This window comes from Musa acuminata, chromosome BXJ1-3, assembly GCF_036884655.1.
Source record: "Musa acuminata AAA Group cultivar baxijiao chromosome BXJ1-3, Cavendish_Baxijiao_AAA, whole genome shotgun sequence".
NCBI classification, from domain to species: Eukaryota; Viridiplantae; Streptophyta; class Magnoliopsida; order Zingiberales; family Musaceae; genus Musa; species Musa acuminata.
In genome coordinates, this window is record NC_088329.1 from 45,476,749 (window position 1) to 45,490,849 (window position 14,101).

The 14,101-nt window shown below is 35.2% G+C and overlaps 1 protein-coding gene across 2 annotated transcripts; it reads right to left on the reverse strand.

The window, feature by feature from the left end:
• Nucleotides 1-4,180: 4,180 nt before the first annotated feature.
• Nucleotides 4,181-13,731, reverse strand: LOC135634962 (probable phospholipid-transporting ATPase 8). Of its 2 annotated transcripts, none has more exons than XM_065145736.1 (11): nt 13,202-13,731; nt 10,743-12,094; nt 10,542-10,652; nt 10,171-10,447; nt 9,679-9,767; nt 9,495-9,603; nt 9,214-9,423; nt 9,005-9,130; nt 7,857-7,955; nt 6,141-6,332; nt 4,181-5,168 (listed from the first exon to the last, which is right to left on the reverse strand). In XM_065145736.1, exons 1-11 carry the CDS (start codon nt 13,610-13,612, stop codon nt 4,656-4,658), a joined length of 3,489 nt encoding a protein of 1,162 aa, XP_065001808.1. In that variant the 5' UTR covers nt 13,613-13,731; the 3' UTR covers nt 4,181-4,655. The 2 variants fall into 2 exon arrangements, with proteins under 2 accessions (XP_065001808.1, XP_065001814.1); XM_065145742.1 differs by having other exon boundaries at nt 5,029-5,168; nt 6,141-6,216.
• Between the last annotated feature and the right edge of the window lie 370 nt (nt 13,732-14,101).

The following is a 14,101-nucleotide window of genomic DNA, read 5'->3' on the forward strand; positions in this document are numbered from 1 at the left end:
ATGAAATAATGACTTATGGAGTCGGTTTTTCCAATCGTATTATGTGACCAATCTTACGAAGTTGAATTGATCCCCTTATTAGTATCACGTTGTCGATCTTTAAGATTGAAGTCTTATACAACGTGTTATAGAAATAGATTTGAAGTATCGACAAGATGAAGATGATACGTAGGAGATGTTCAATTTGTCGTGACCCTTTTTATAATACATAAAATCGAAGATCAATTTATATTAAAATAATCATAATAAATTCTCAAATTATTTTGGATTTAAAAATATTAAATTAATATTTATCTGATTCCACGATATCAATGTTGAAGGATGCCACACTGGCCCTTTATTTGTCTCTCCTACCTTCTCACACGGGACCCACGATGAGTCCTTCTTACTTCCTCTCGTGTGGATGAGAAGGGGTGAGCCAAGGCCAGGTGGATAATTTTTCCATTCATTTCATGAAATAGGTCAAGTTGATTTATTTAAAGTCCTTTCTAAGATAACATCAAAAAAAGAAAAAAATTGTACATCCATTACTAATTGTGTGTGTATATATATAATGTAGTATGAAAATTATTTATTATTATTATTTTTTCATATTTAGTTTGACATGGATCAAAAAAAATTATGAGCATAAAGAAGAAACCACATCAAACACGTTTATTAGTACTCGAGGAAATAGTAATGGATGAGGAAGCTGACCCCTTTATATTATTTTAATGTTAGGGAATGAATCCATTTTGCTATTTTTTCGAATCAGCAGTCACTTGTATTTATTTATTATTGATTTCGTGCATGCATATATCCCTAAATTTGCTTACCTTTACACCTCAATGTTTTGGCCTCCTGCCTTCGATTTGTTAGTTTCTATTGACTTTAGTAAGCTTCGGAATTTAATTGTTGGATATATTGGCATTCATTTAAAATCAATTGGATTCGGTTTCAAATCCTACAAAAATTACATATTGCTTATATCAATATGGATTCAAAGAATTTAATCAATATTTTTTATTCTAAAATATTTACGTTTGAGAGACCTTTTACATATATGATCGTTCGTTGCGGTCGGTTATGATTTATATCGTGAACTTGCATGTCATTTAGTCATTAATGGGATTGTAAAGTTATGTATCAATTTTGTAAGTACGAAATAATGACTTATCGAGTCAGCTTTTCCAATGGTGTTATGTGACCGATCTTATGGAGTTGAATTGATCCTCTTATAAGTATCACGTTGTCGACCTTTAAGATTCAAGCCTTATGCGACGTGTTATAGAAATAAACGTTCAATGTGTCGTAACCCTTTTTACAATACATAAAATCGAAGATCAATTTATATTAAAATAATCATAACAAATTTTCAAATTATTTTGGACTAAAAAAAATTAATATTTATTTGGTTCCTCGATATCAATGTTGAAGGATGCCACGTCGACCCTTTACTTGTCTCGCCTACCTTTTCGGTGATTGCAAAGACGATGTGGGGCTCGCATGGGACCCACGATGAGTCCTTGCTTTCTCTCATGTGGATGAGAAGGGGTGAACCAAGGAAGGTCAGAAAATTTTTCATCCATTTCACGAAATAGGTCAAGTTGGTTTATTTCGAGTCCTTTCTAAAATAACATTAAAAAAAAGAAAAGAAAATTGCACATCCATTACTAATTTTGTGTGTGTGTATATGTAATGTAGCATGAAAATTATGTTTTTTTATTATTATTTAGTTTGACATGGATCAAAAAAAATATATGAGCATAAAGAAGAAACCACATCAAACACGTTTATTAGTACTTGCGGAAGTATCATATAACTAATGGATGCATGACATGCATGCATGCACATTAGACTAAATCTGGATTGGATCCCTACTGATCGGGTTCGGATCCTATGCATATATAAGCACATTGGATTTGTATTAATCTTAGCACTGTTACATTGTCACTCTTTATATTTAAATTTGGTTTTATTTGTCCCTATAAATCGTCGGGCACTTACACGGTTGGAAGATTAAGCTCAACACACCTTTAACTCTAACCATGACAGGAATTTTAAGTCTTAATTCAAAAATATTTAACACTTAATCCTCATTTATTAATCATCTTCATGTCCAAATTGTATCTAAATCCTTCTCAAATTCGTAAACTTACACTGCACTCCTTGCGAGAGATCATAGCTTGCGTTCTTTTTGGATTGAAATGATCATTAGAGTTGATTAGGAGTTAGCCCATCTGTAACTCTTTTTCTTCTTGAAAGAAAGAAAAAAAAAATACATTTAGGACGATTAGAACCATGAAACTTCTTGCGTGGTGATAATTTAAGGTAAACTCGTGATATACCGAAGCTTTTGAGACGTGCATGTAAGCATAAAAAATAGTTGTGTTATGCATAAGATTTTAATGTTAAAATCGAAAATCAAATAATAATATATTAAATTTATGATGTGTATCTTTCGATGTCATTCAAAAAAATTTATCTGATCTACAAGTACATCGTCGTCAGACCTAAAAGTTATAACAATGTCGATCTACAAGGAGAACTAATTTCATATTTTCCTCTCTTCTTATTCTTTACAAGACCATTATAAACAAGAGGGATGGAGAAGATCTAAAATCTCTCAATAATGTCACGTATTCCTATCTCCTCTTATCTACGTATCTGCATATCTGCCTATATGTTGAGACTCTAGAAAGTCTTATCGTTTTATAAGCCAGAGCATAAAATCTAGGATAAGTGATTAGGAGAGTCTCTCTCATCAAGGTCATTGTCTAAGAAATTCTACTATAATTAGACATCCTTTCTGTTGATCAATAACCAATCCAATTATATCCATAATATATGTTATATAATTAAATAGAGTCATATGATCTAGTATTAATCAAGAGAGTCCCTCCCATCAAAGTCTTATCATAATTAAAAAAATTATTAACTAAAAATCATAATCAGAAAAAAGACATGTAGTATAACCTCAGTTAACTCTGGTAGTCAAAAGACCAAAATATATTTCAATAGATTAGTGCTAGAATAAGAGTCTTCCTAATACATCTTAGAAAAATCACGTCAGTTCCTCTCAGGCAAATCAGGAGGATACTAGTCCTACTTCGGCTCTTCCACCCGAAGTTAGAGTCGAGTTGCCTATTCATGATAAAAAATCTTGCTCGATCGTCTTATTTTTTCAACCACCCCACTCTCTCATCGATAAGGAGGACAATGGCCAAAGCAACTTGGACTTAGTAAATAAACGTCATTATTATATGATGGTTTTGTAAAAATGAGAGGCAAGGGTGACCTAAGGGCATAAAAGAAACTATTTCATCCTTCATTTTCTTACGCCTCTTATTGCCTTAAAAGATCCATATCTACAACACATTTCAATACCAAATTCAAATAGAAGAAACGAAGGATGAGGGGCAGACATCCCAACCTCAAGATGTTGGACCAAGAGTTGCATCCACGAGCTACTATTTTATCGTCTAAAGGATGATAATGATAGCGGACTCGATCAAGGCTCTGAGTAATCTAATTTTTCTCTAGCCCGTGCAACCTTGGAAGGCATTGAAAAACTTCTAGATGACCCAAGACAATAAGCTACCCTCTCCATGAAGAAATAAAAAAGTTCCTTATCTTCCTATCAATGTTTCCTTGACTTGGTAGCAAGATGAGCAGAGAGAAAATAGGTTAAAGTCCCGATGAAGAAAGGTTGAAGGGAGAGTTGGAGTCCCACCTTGAGTGCCTTGATTTTCATGTAGAAGTAGCGATTTAATAAATATAGTTGATCACCATGCCAAGTAGCTATTAGCTCGAACTAGCCTTCTAACATGTTCTAAATCCAAAATAGAAATCCGAAAGTCAAAGTTGAAGGACTTCGTCTAGCATAATGAAATCTCATTGCCCGAAGGATTTGCGTCCTTTGAAAATATAACTTTGGACCCTCCAAAGAAAGATAAAGTTTGCGGAATTAGTGACCCATTCGAATCCCAACCATTAGAGGAGCAAGAAGAATCTGAATACATTCAACCCTTGTGAAGGGAACCTTGAAGTTTTTCAAATGTGTCAAAATCAGTCCTCACACTTAGAATCATTCGAAAGTGTGAAGCAAACCAAAAATACTCTCTTCGATAATAACACGAAACGATCAAAAAGTATTCTTTCTCGACGCTGATGCAATCAAAATAATAAAAAAAATACTCCATTCGGTGATGTGATCAAAATAATAATAAAAAATTACATTATGCCCTAATTCTAGCTTTGTCAAGCATGTCCCCGACATAGTTTTACAAGGTTCGTTGCATCCTGAATCGAACAGACTCGAAACTTCTCAATATCACACTTTGACAGACAAACTTATAGATCCGAATCAAAATCACAATTGGACACATAGACTATGCTTTCACAAGTTGTCTTTTTTTGCCCCCTTTAATAGATATGAATGTCATAACAATCTGGTTTGCATGGTTCAAGCAACAAGCAAACCATAAAAACATTTCTTTTATAATGAATTTGCGAAGCATCATCTTCCTCATTACAAGTTTGTTCTCACCGTTCAATATAGATCAACAGGAGCCTGCATATGTACAGTAATGCCTGCAAGTTTGTGTGATTGCCTGTATATAGAATTCGATGAAAAGCCTCCGGACAATGTAAGTTGATCCGCGGTTGGAAAGAAATCAATTCTCTTTCTGCACTTGTAGTCTCTGAATCAAGTCATGGTACTTGGGGAAGAATGTCTTCTGGAAATTTAAGTACATAAAATAAGGCAGCAGAGCTGAAACAACAACAAGCAGAATGACCAGCCAATAAAGAGGACTCGAGGCACAGGCTTCCCGGAAAACCCAGTATGCGGTTGTGGATATCGTCGATGGGAACGAACCATAAACTACAAGAAACATATACCAAAATATGATGCTTCCCCAGATGACGCAATGTTGGATCCATGTAAAGTAGCTGAGGTAGATCGCTAATTGGCAGTTCACTGTCCACACGATGCAGGTGTACATTGTTACTCCCAGGATTTCATAGGCTGCGACATGACCATCTTGTCGGAATGCTTGGTGAAAGATGGCATGGGTTGTGAAGTAATAGATTACGAGGGCATTGCAAACTCCATTAATCATCCAACCTAGTATACGAGGCCAGCTGAAGAAAATGTTCTGAACACCATCCTGATGCAACTTAGGGAACTGCAAAAATGATGAAGATGTAAGTGTACGAAATGGCAAAATATGTATGTGGAGATCATATGAAAAATAAGAGAAACAGGGTGCCAGAATCTTCTCAAACACTTGTTATATTAGGATGGATTAAATCAGTAAGGAACCCAGCAGGTCAAAGTTGAATGGCCTAACTATTAAGGATGGATCATGAAAAATTATAAGCAATTTGAATTATGAATTCAACAGTCACAAAAGAGAACATCCCATGCCAGTATTTTTATATTTTCAATTCTCATTTGTCCTCTGGTGCAGGTGGGTTTGCAGATAAAATGAAAACAAATCCTTCTAGCTGTGACTATTTGATGTTGGACCTTTCTAAACACAAGAACATGATATTTGGATTCTGGTACAAACCAAGCAAAATAAAGGAGAAACCAAATTATCTTATAAAAAACCTTGGCAATAAATAACATCAATTTATCCAAGTTGACTGTCAGAAGACACCTAATTATCAAAAATAGTGTACTGTTACCAATGTCTTAAACCATAAGGAACGAATGTTGCTCTTCAAGAAGAAGCTATCATTAACTATCATGATAACATGATGGTACACTTTGTCTTGTAAAAATTACTTTGTTCATTTATCACTAACATTCTACTACATGAAATGCCACTTAAGGGAATCCATATGTTTTAATTCTTATTATCCAATTAATTCCCTAGAGTTTGGGAAACAGTATCCTGCATTTATATTCCTTTTTATCAAGTTTCAGTGTGGGTGAGATGCTATCTTTTGATTGTGTCGCACAATGGATGTACCCATTATATGGGCTTTTCCCATTGTCCTCTGATCAAAATTAGAGTATCTGAGATCAAAATGATTTAGTATTTTGTAAATGAAGTTGGACGCAGCAACATGTTCTACACAAGGTTTTCTCTACGTGAAATACAAGCTTATACATTCTGAATGGATGGAAATTAAATAGCAATATTCTATACCTTCAGGCAAAGATGCGCAGAAACGTCTTTATCAAAAACACCTAGTGCAATCACTGGAAGAGATGTGAAGGCAACACTGTAAAATGATATGAACCAATCGTTATAAGCAGGCTGTCCTGAAAAATAAGCATGAGCCTCGAACCAGAAAAGAGTGAAGCCCATCGTTATATTTTTGTAGAAAAAGTAGCATATCTGTTGATAGAAAATCAAAATTAGAAGTAGGAATCTAACAAAAAATGATTAGAATTAAGTAACCACCCATTTCCAAGCAACACATTTTCCACTCTGGTTTTAAAGGATTTTTTAATACTACAATATAAACTAAAAAAGGGAATCTAAGTAGACAGACTCCCACAATTCTTTTTATAAAGCTGAAATAAGAATTTTCATGCCAAAATACTAAAAATGCAAAAAAATGTTACAATAGTGATACTTAATTGGTAGAATTTTCAAGTGCATAAAGAATAGACACCATATCATGAGAGGACTATAGAATATGATAACATAACATACAGTGTTCTTAAAAACACTAGGCGTCAAAAGGTGACAAGGTCTTAAAATGCTCGTGATGCTAGGCGCTCACCCAAGTGAAACGAGATGCTCTAGAATATTAAGATATAAAAAATTAATAATACAATTATGAATATGATTATATAAATAAAAATATGACATTAAATTGAAAATATCTAAAATACCAAGTCACATTATCCATCTTCCAATGACAAAAATGCCAAAAGACTCAAAACAATAAAGTTTTACATCAAATATAATCATCATTATAATCAACATCATCATTCTCAAACTTATCATCATCTTTCTCTTCCTCTTATCCATCTTCATCAAGATAGGTTTCCTCCTCTTCAACAAAAACAAGAGATGAACTTGATGCTTTTGTACTCATTTTTGCCTTCGTTATCTGTCTTGTATATGTCTGTAATTCTCCAACACCTGAGGCTCTTGTCACATCTCCTCATGTTAAGCTATCATCTCCAAATACAAGTTCATCTTCGGCATCTTGCAAGTTCACACTCATTTCCCCCACCAACCAATCATTTGAATTATCAATATCTTGTAATGAGATTAGATCATTATTATTTCATAAATCATGATGAGTTTTCAATGTTTGATTATACTTTATATAAATCAGATCATGTAATCATTGATGCTCTAACTGGTTTCTTATTTTTGTGTGAATCAAACATATCATATGAATTAAAAATATTTATTCGTGCCTTGCCTTACCTCGCTAAAGCGCCCGGGTGACTTTTTAAAACATTGATCACATACAAGTAACACTTCATTCTCTCAGTAACTCTAGGATTAGAAAGGAAAAAAGCAACTAAATAAGAGGAATGTGTAAATTTGAGACTTATGCATTGTGGTGTTCTATTAAATTCATTAATCCATAAATGTAAAGATATCTGCATCTAACAAATAGATAAATACATAAGAAGGTAACTGAGACATGCCAACACAGCTTTCCTTTGGACTTGGGATTCCAGACTGGTTGGAAGAGAATATATCAAACTTCAATGCCCCTAACTTCTACCCAGTACCAAGTAAGATGTATGCTCATATTCAACAAAGATCGTTCTATAGAAGCTGTGTTTCCAATTAGGCTTGAGTTACTTATCATCAGAAAGAAAATCCTAGTTCAGTTATGTGAAATACATTTTAGATCACAAAATAGAAATAAGTATTTTGAAAATGCTTTACCATGGCTGAAATCCGCCTGTAACACCAATGCCCATGAACAAGCAGCAACCGCTCCAAAAATCGAAATTGAGCTATTGCAAAGTCACTTGACATTACAGCCTGCAACCAAACATTTGTGACTTGAAGCAGCAAACATTATCATGCCTATAACATACAAAGTATAACTCAGATTTACATAAATATGCATCAATTATCTAATTAAATACACAATGATACGTGACCACATAGATGACAAGTAAAACCAGATTATATTTTCACCTAAAACAAGCATGTGCATATTACAAGTCCGAAGTCAAGTCAAATTAATATTTATTTTCATTTTACAGCATGTTCAAGCTAATTACCACCAAGGACAAAGGATAACTTAATTTCCACTTCCTTTATCCTAAGCAAGCAGATTTGAAAAAATGCACAGGCTGGCCTACAAACAGAATGATGCAAAAAGATGTTTAAACACATACAAAGAGTTTCTTCTCCTTGTAAAAGATTGTAATTCATATTGATGTCAATTTCAAATGGGGATATTATTCTACAAGTACAAGTGTAAGTATTCTTTAAAGCCATATGATTTTGGTCTTAATATTTGTTATCTAATCTCTAATGTTCCATCTTTTTAAAAACTTAAGACAAGTTAAGCTATTCCATGGATTGTGTAAGTCTCCACATTTTACTTGGCAAGAAGAAAATTGATAAGATCCTAAAGGTCTTATCGTCGCTCTGATACCAAATGATAAGACCCTAAAGTCTTATCGTAATAAAGAAAAGAGAAAGGGATGATCACTTCGAGGGGATCGGCCTCCTTGATCGCTTCGAGGGGATCGACCCTCCTTGATTACTTCGAGGGGATCGGCCTCCTAGGGTTTGTCAAAAGACATAATAGTATTTTTCATAGATTACCGAAAAGAAGCAGTTACATCCCTATTTATAGAGTTCCACCCAGAGTCCATCAGGACTTGAACTCTAATAATAAATAAATATTAAATAAACCTCTACTTGACTCTAACTGAACCAAACCGACTCAATAAACAACTAAACTAAACAGACTCAATAAACATTATTCAAAAGCTCATAAAAAGGATCCTAACAAAAATATACAAAATAAAATAAACACATGTATGAACAGGCAAATGTCAGTCATAAAGACAAACCTGCATGCCCTCAACCCCGCTAATACCAACGCCAATGTCAGCCTCTTGAAGCATACCAACATCATTGGCTCCATCACCAATTGCCAGTGTAGTTTTCCTTGTTCTCCATTTTACCAATCTGGTGACCTGCATTCCTAGGTTTCTCTTAGATGATTTTCGTACATGATAAAAGTAATTATTTAAGTATTTAAGCTTGATGAAAAACATACCAGTGCCTTCTGTTTAGGTGAAGTTCGACAACAAATAACAGATGCACAAGCAACTGCCAGATCTAGAAATGAATGCTCCAGACTTGTTGAGAGAGCAAAAGCCAGCGAATCACCGTCAATGATAAGAGCAAAGGGAACGTTACTTCCTTTCATTTTAGAAACATGTGACAATGCTTCACGTATTTGCTTGGCAACATTCTCATGTAAGCTCTAACAAGTATTGGAATTGTTAGAAATAATAAAGAAAACCATAAAATTATATTTTATGTTTATCTCCACACCTTTTCCAGGGCATTCTTGTCCCCATCTTTCTTTAGCGCATTAATATCTGGGGTATCAAGCGTGATAACTAATTGCTCCATTCCTTTCCTTAGCAATTGGCAGGCAAACCTGCAAGGTCTACTAATTTACTCACGAGCAGATAGGCTGTCTCTCTAGTACAACTGAAGGTTGAGAAAAATTCACCCTATGTTGACTGCAGTTTCCAATTTATCACCAGTCAAAATCCAGATCTTGATTCCAGCTTCTGCAAGTTTGTTAATACACTCAGGAACCTGTACAATGAAGACAAGAATCAGACGTACTTCTGAAGCTGCAATTTTGATCCAAATAATTATAATATCCATGAATGATTTGATTTGGAACCTTGACATAAAACTTTAGTAAGATCAAGATGGCCAAGCACATTAATTCCATAAAGACATGTGATTATCTGAATACTATCTAACTGCACATGACTTCCACTCTTTCATATGGCTAAGTTTTATCTACAAAAATTATGCTTGTGGGCGACCTCACTAGGTGAATGTGTTTCAGACAACAAACTAACAGAAAAACAATATTAACACAATGAATGGCCAAAAGCCACAAAAGTGAGCAGAGTAAAAAATCTAGCTTAGATACAGCTATTGTTTTGTTAAAAAAGAATAGTTTCTAATCTTAAATTTCAAAATTTACCCCCTTCTGTAATCTGTCCTCAACAGCTGTGGCACCTAAAAGGATCAAATCCCTCTCAATTCTGTCAGCTACTTCATCCACAATTGTATCATGATCAGCGTTGACTGAATTTTTTATCTTCACAAAATCATCATGCCATTGAATGTATTCTTCTGCACTTAGTATGCGGTATGCAACCGCCAATGTCCGTAAGCCTGCCTCTGAATAGTCATTGATGTGGCATTTGGTATTTGGTTCAAATACCTGCCCATTCTTGGCAAGCCTTTCAAAGATTACACTAAACCAATCAGAAAAAGAAAAAAAGTGTGAGCTTAGGATCTAAAACCATTGACAAGATATTGTTAACTTAGTGCAGATTTAAGGACACAAACCTGTCGGCACCCTTGCAGAAAAGTAATAACTGGTTGCTCTCAGTCCTCACAATTACGGACATTCTTTTGCGAGCACTACTGAATTCTAAGGTATCGAGAAGTTCATACGTCCTAAAATTTGGAAAAAAAAGTTATAATAACAAAGAACAGAAGATGGATACCAATATATGAAGCTGCCATATTGAGTTAATTGATCAGCACCTATCAACCTTTCTGCCAATCTTTGGATCAAACTCATGCAAAGAGACGCTTGTCTGGGTTCGTCTGTAAAATTCAAAACCAAGTTCCCTTGCAGCTGTAACAAAAGATGCTTCATCTGGGGACTCAGCTTCATATAATATTTCATCAGATTTACTAACAACAGGAATAGCTGTATGGCAGATTGCTAACACATGAAAAAACTTGTGTATAACTTCTGAATTAGGTTCTCCAACCCATTGTCCATTCATTAACCGATCATCTCTGAAGCTGAAGCCTTTGGTTGACTTTTTGGATGTTCCTTCAGACTTGTGCCCCTCGAAAGCAGAAGGTGAATCATGACGTTCAAATGGTTCATACTGTATAATTCCTGAAGCAGCCTTCTCCATCTCACATGATCTACTTCCATAAGCAATACCAGCTATAGAACATTTCACAAACTCCATTGAGTTGCAAGTCAGCGTGCCAGTTTTATCTGATAGTATAGTATCAACCTGTCCAAGTTCCTCATTCAAATTTGATGTACGAGCACGTGCAGGCTTATCACTATCCTCGCAATACATTTCCTGATCATGGTCTATGAAGATACTTTGCAAAACCTTAACAATCTCTATGGATATATACAATGAGATGGGAATCAGGCACCCATATAGCATGAGGACTGTCAGAAAGTGGAAAAAGGCAGCCAACCCTGCTCTGTTAGGATCGAAGTATATTGATGAGTTGTCTGGTCTTAAATACCACCTATAGTTTCCAACACTAGTTTCATTTTTAGTTTTGATTCCAAAGAAAACAGAACTAATGGATGAAATAAAAACCAGAGAAGCGAAAAGAACATAAATTATCTTATCCATTCTCCTCTCAATGTTACTCCTTTTTGAAGGAGGATCCATGGCATTCTGCATTACTTTTGTGTCATGTCCAGTAAAAATCACAGCACCATAAACATGCTGGGTATTTCTGAGCATAGAATCTCTCAACAGAATTTGTTTTGGGTTAAGAGGAAATTGAACACCTTCATAATCCAGAATCCCAATGAAAGAATATAATTTTTCATTTGGGTCTTCACAATTTATCAATGCTTTGAAGTTCTGGAAAGAATCTTCATTATGCAAGGTTGATGTCACTTCCAAGCTCTGTTTACGTTTTAAGTTTGTCTCTCCATCAAGGTTCATGGTCTCAACATAACAAGTGCCATCATCATGATTAGTAGAAAGCAAAAGTAAATCAGCAGGGAAGAATTCATCCTTCTCCACTCTAACAATATCTCCAACTCTTAGTTTCTTCCATTCTGTTTGGTAAAGAGAAAAGGATCCATCATAAACTTTAACCTTCCGATTGTTGACCTCTATATCCTGACAAGAATATTGAAACTTGACATATGATGAGATGCTTTATCTCCCAAGCAACCAAGAATTTATATAGTTAAAAAAATAAATAACATCTTAAAAATGGGCAACTACAACAACATTTTGGGGACCACAAACATAAGCATTAAATTGTAGCATGTATGTGTTTGGTTCCAGTAGTTTGGAGATCCTAGATCAACAAATTCTCTTATGCTCCTCATTCCTAATTCTACTTTACTGTAAAATGTCAACAATTTTTTTTTTTATCTGATTCCAGTGTATACACTATACAATCCAAATAAAAGCAGGTAATCATTATTAATCAAGACATAGAATGGCAATTAGATTAAATAGTAAATACTTCAATATGCAATCACATTATAGTCGTTAAACCACTTCCATCCCATACGAACTCAAAAAGAAGCTGCAAAGATTTCATGTACAGCTTTGTTTAGACAAAAATGTCCCTATATTTGACTTCCTGTATTATTTTTCTCCTGATATTGGAAGTAGCCAAAAATTAGAGAAGCTGGCAGGTATGTTTGAGGTTGAACTTTTCGTTCAATAATGATGCTATGTTATGTGGTTAGTTATGGTCTGTATTTGAATAATTAGAATGATTTCTAAGAGTACAAGCAATTTTCAAACCCAGGAGACAAAATCTGTTGTCTCCTATGAATAACAGATACAACTCATCTGCATTCCAAGAATAGATAACCATATTCTTGCACTTTTCAAAATAAGAAATTTTCCATTTCATGCTTTGATTCAGATGCATATTCTTGTTCAACTTTTATCCCCCAGAAGAGGAGGAACTTTTAGACTTGTAAATAAAACATAAATTTTACGCCCAAGAACAAAATACAGACTCCAATCTGTCTTAATTCTCCAAATTATTTAGTTGTGAATAAAAGATGAAGTAATATATGGCGTTACCAGAGATTTCAGTTATTCCACGTCCATGGGTTCTTTGATCAACATAACCAATATATTATAATGTAACTTTAGAAAAAGATAGAGATTGTAACCATGTAATTTCAATGGCGAATTATAAGATGAGGATAAAAGGGAACAAATTTTCTATCTCTGATTGCATTAGACATTAAAGCATACCTGCTTCTTGCGCTGCCAATCTTCGACGGCCTCTTTGGCCATGGTCGCCCCCACCACGACGACGAGGGGGAGAAGGATACTGACGGCCCGGTACGGAGCAAGGGGGCTGAAGGAGATGAAAGCTACGATGAGAAAGAAGAAGTTGGCCACTCTGCGGAACTGTTCGAAGAGGGACTTGGGAACGAAATTGGCCACCGTATACTTGGTGGTGGAGATCGAATTATCCGGGTAGTTAAGCTCCAACGCCTGAGGACTCGCCGGATCGTTGCAATGAACCATCCTCGAGTAGCCGGCGTCGCCGCGGCCGGCACCGGGACTCTGGTCGGCCGGAGGAGGGCGGCTGCGGCGGCGGGAGACGAGCCCCATTTCGAAGAAGAGATGGGCCGATCTCGGCCTCCTCTCCCCGGCCATGTGGCAAGGAGGTTAGGGTTCGCCTCCGCAGAAACAAAACGGAAGCTTATTTGGTTGCCTGCCGCCACATTTGCGGCAAGTGCCAATGAAATGTACCAACAAGAAAGCAAAAATGCCAAAGTGCAACATTATATATATATATATATATATATATATAGAGAGAGAGAGAGAGAGAGAGAGAGAGACTGATTTCCATTAAAAAAAATCTTTTTTTGGTTCTTTTAAAAAGGCACCTTCTGTTTTAATTTTACATATTTTTAATTTCATAAATATCCTTTTGATCCCTTCCTCACCTATTGCTCTCACCACAAGGAATGAGAGGATGTAAGGGAGGAGACGATGGGCTTTGAGAAAGGATAAGCAACGAGGAGAAAGAGATGACAAACAGAAAAGGAATGGAAAAGATATTAATTGAATTATAAAAAGTAAAATATTATTTAGAAAAAAATTAAAACAGGTTATCTTTATATATATATATATATATATATA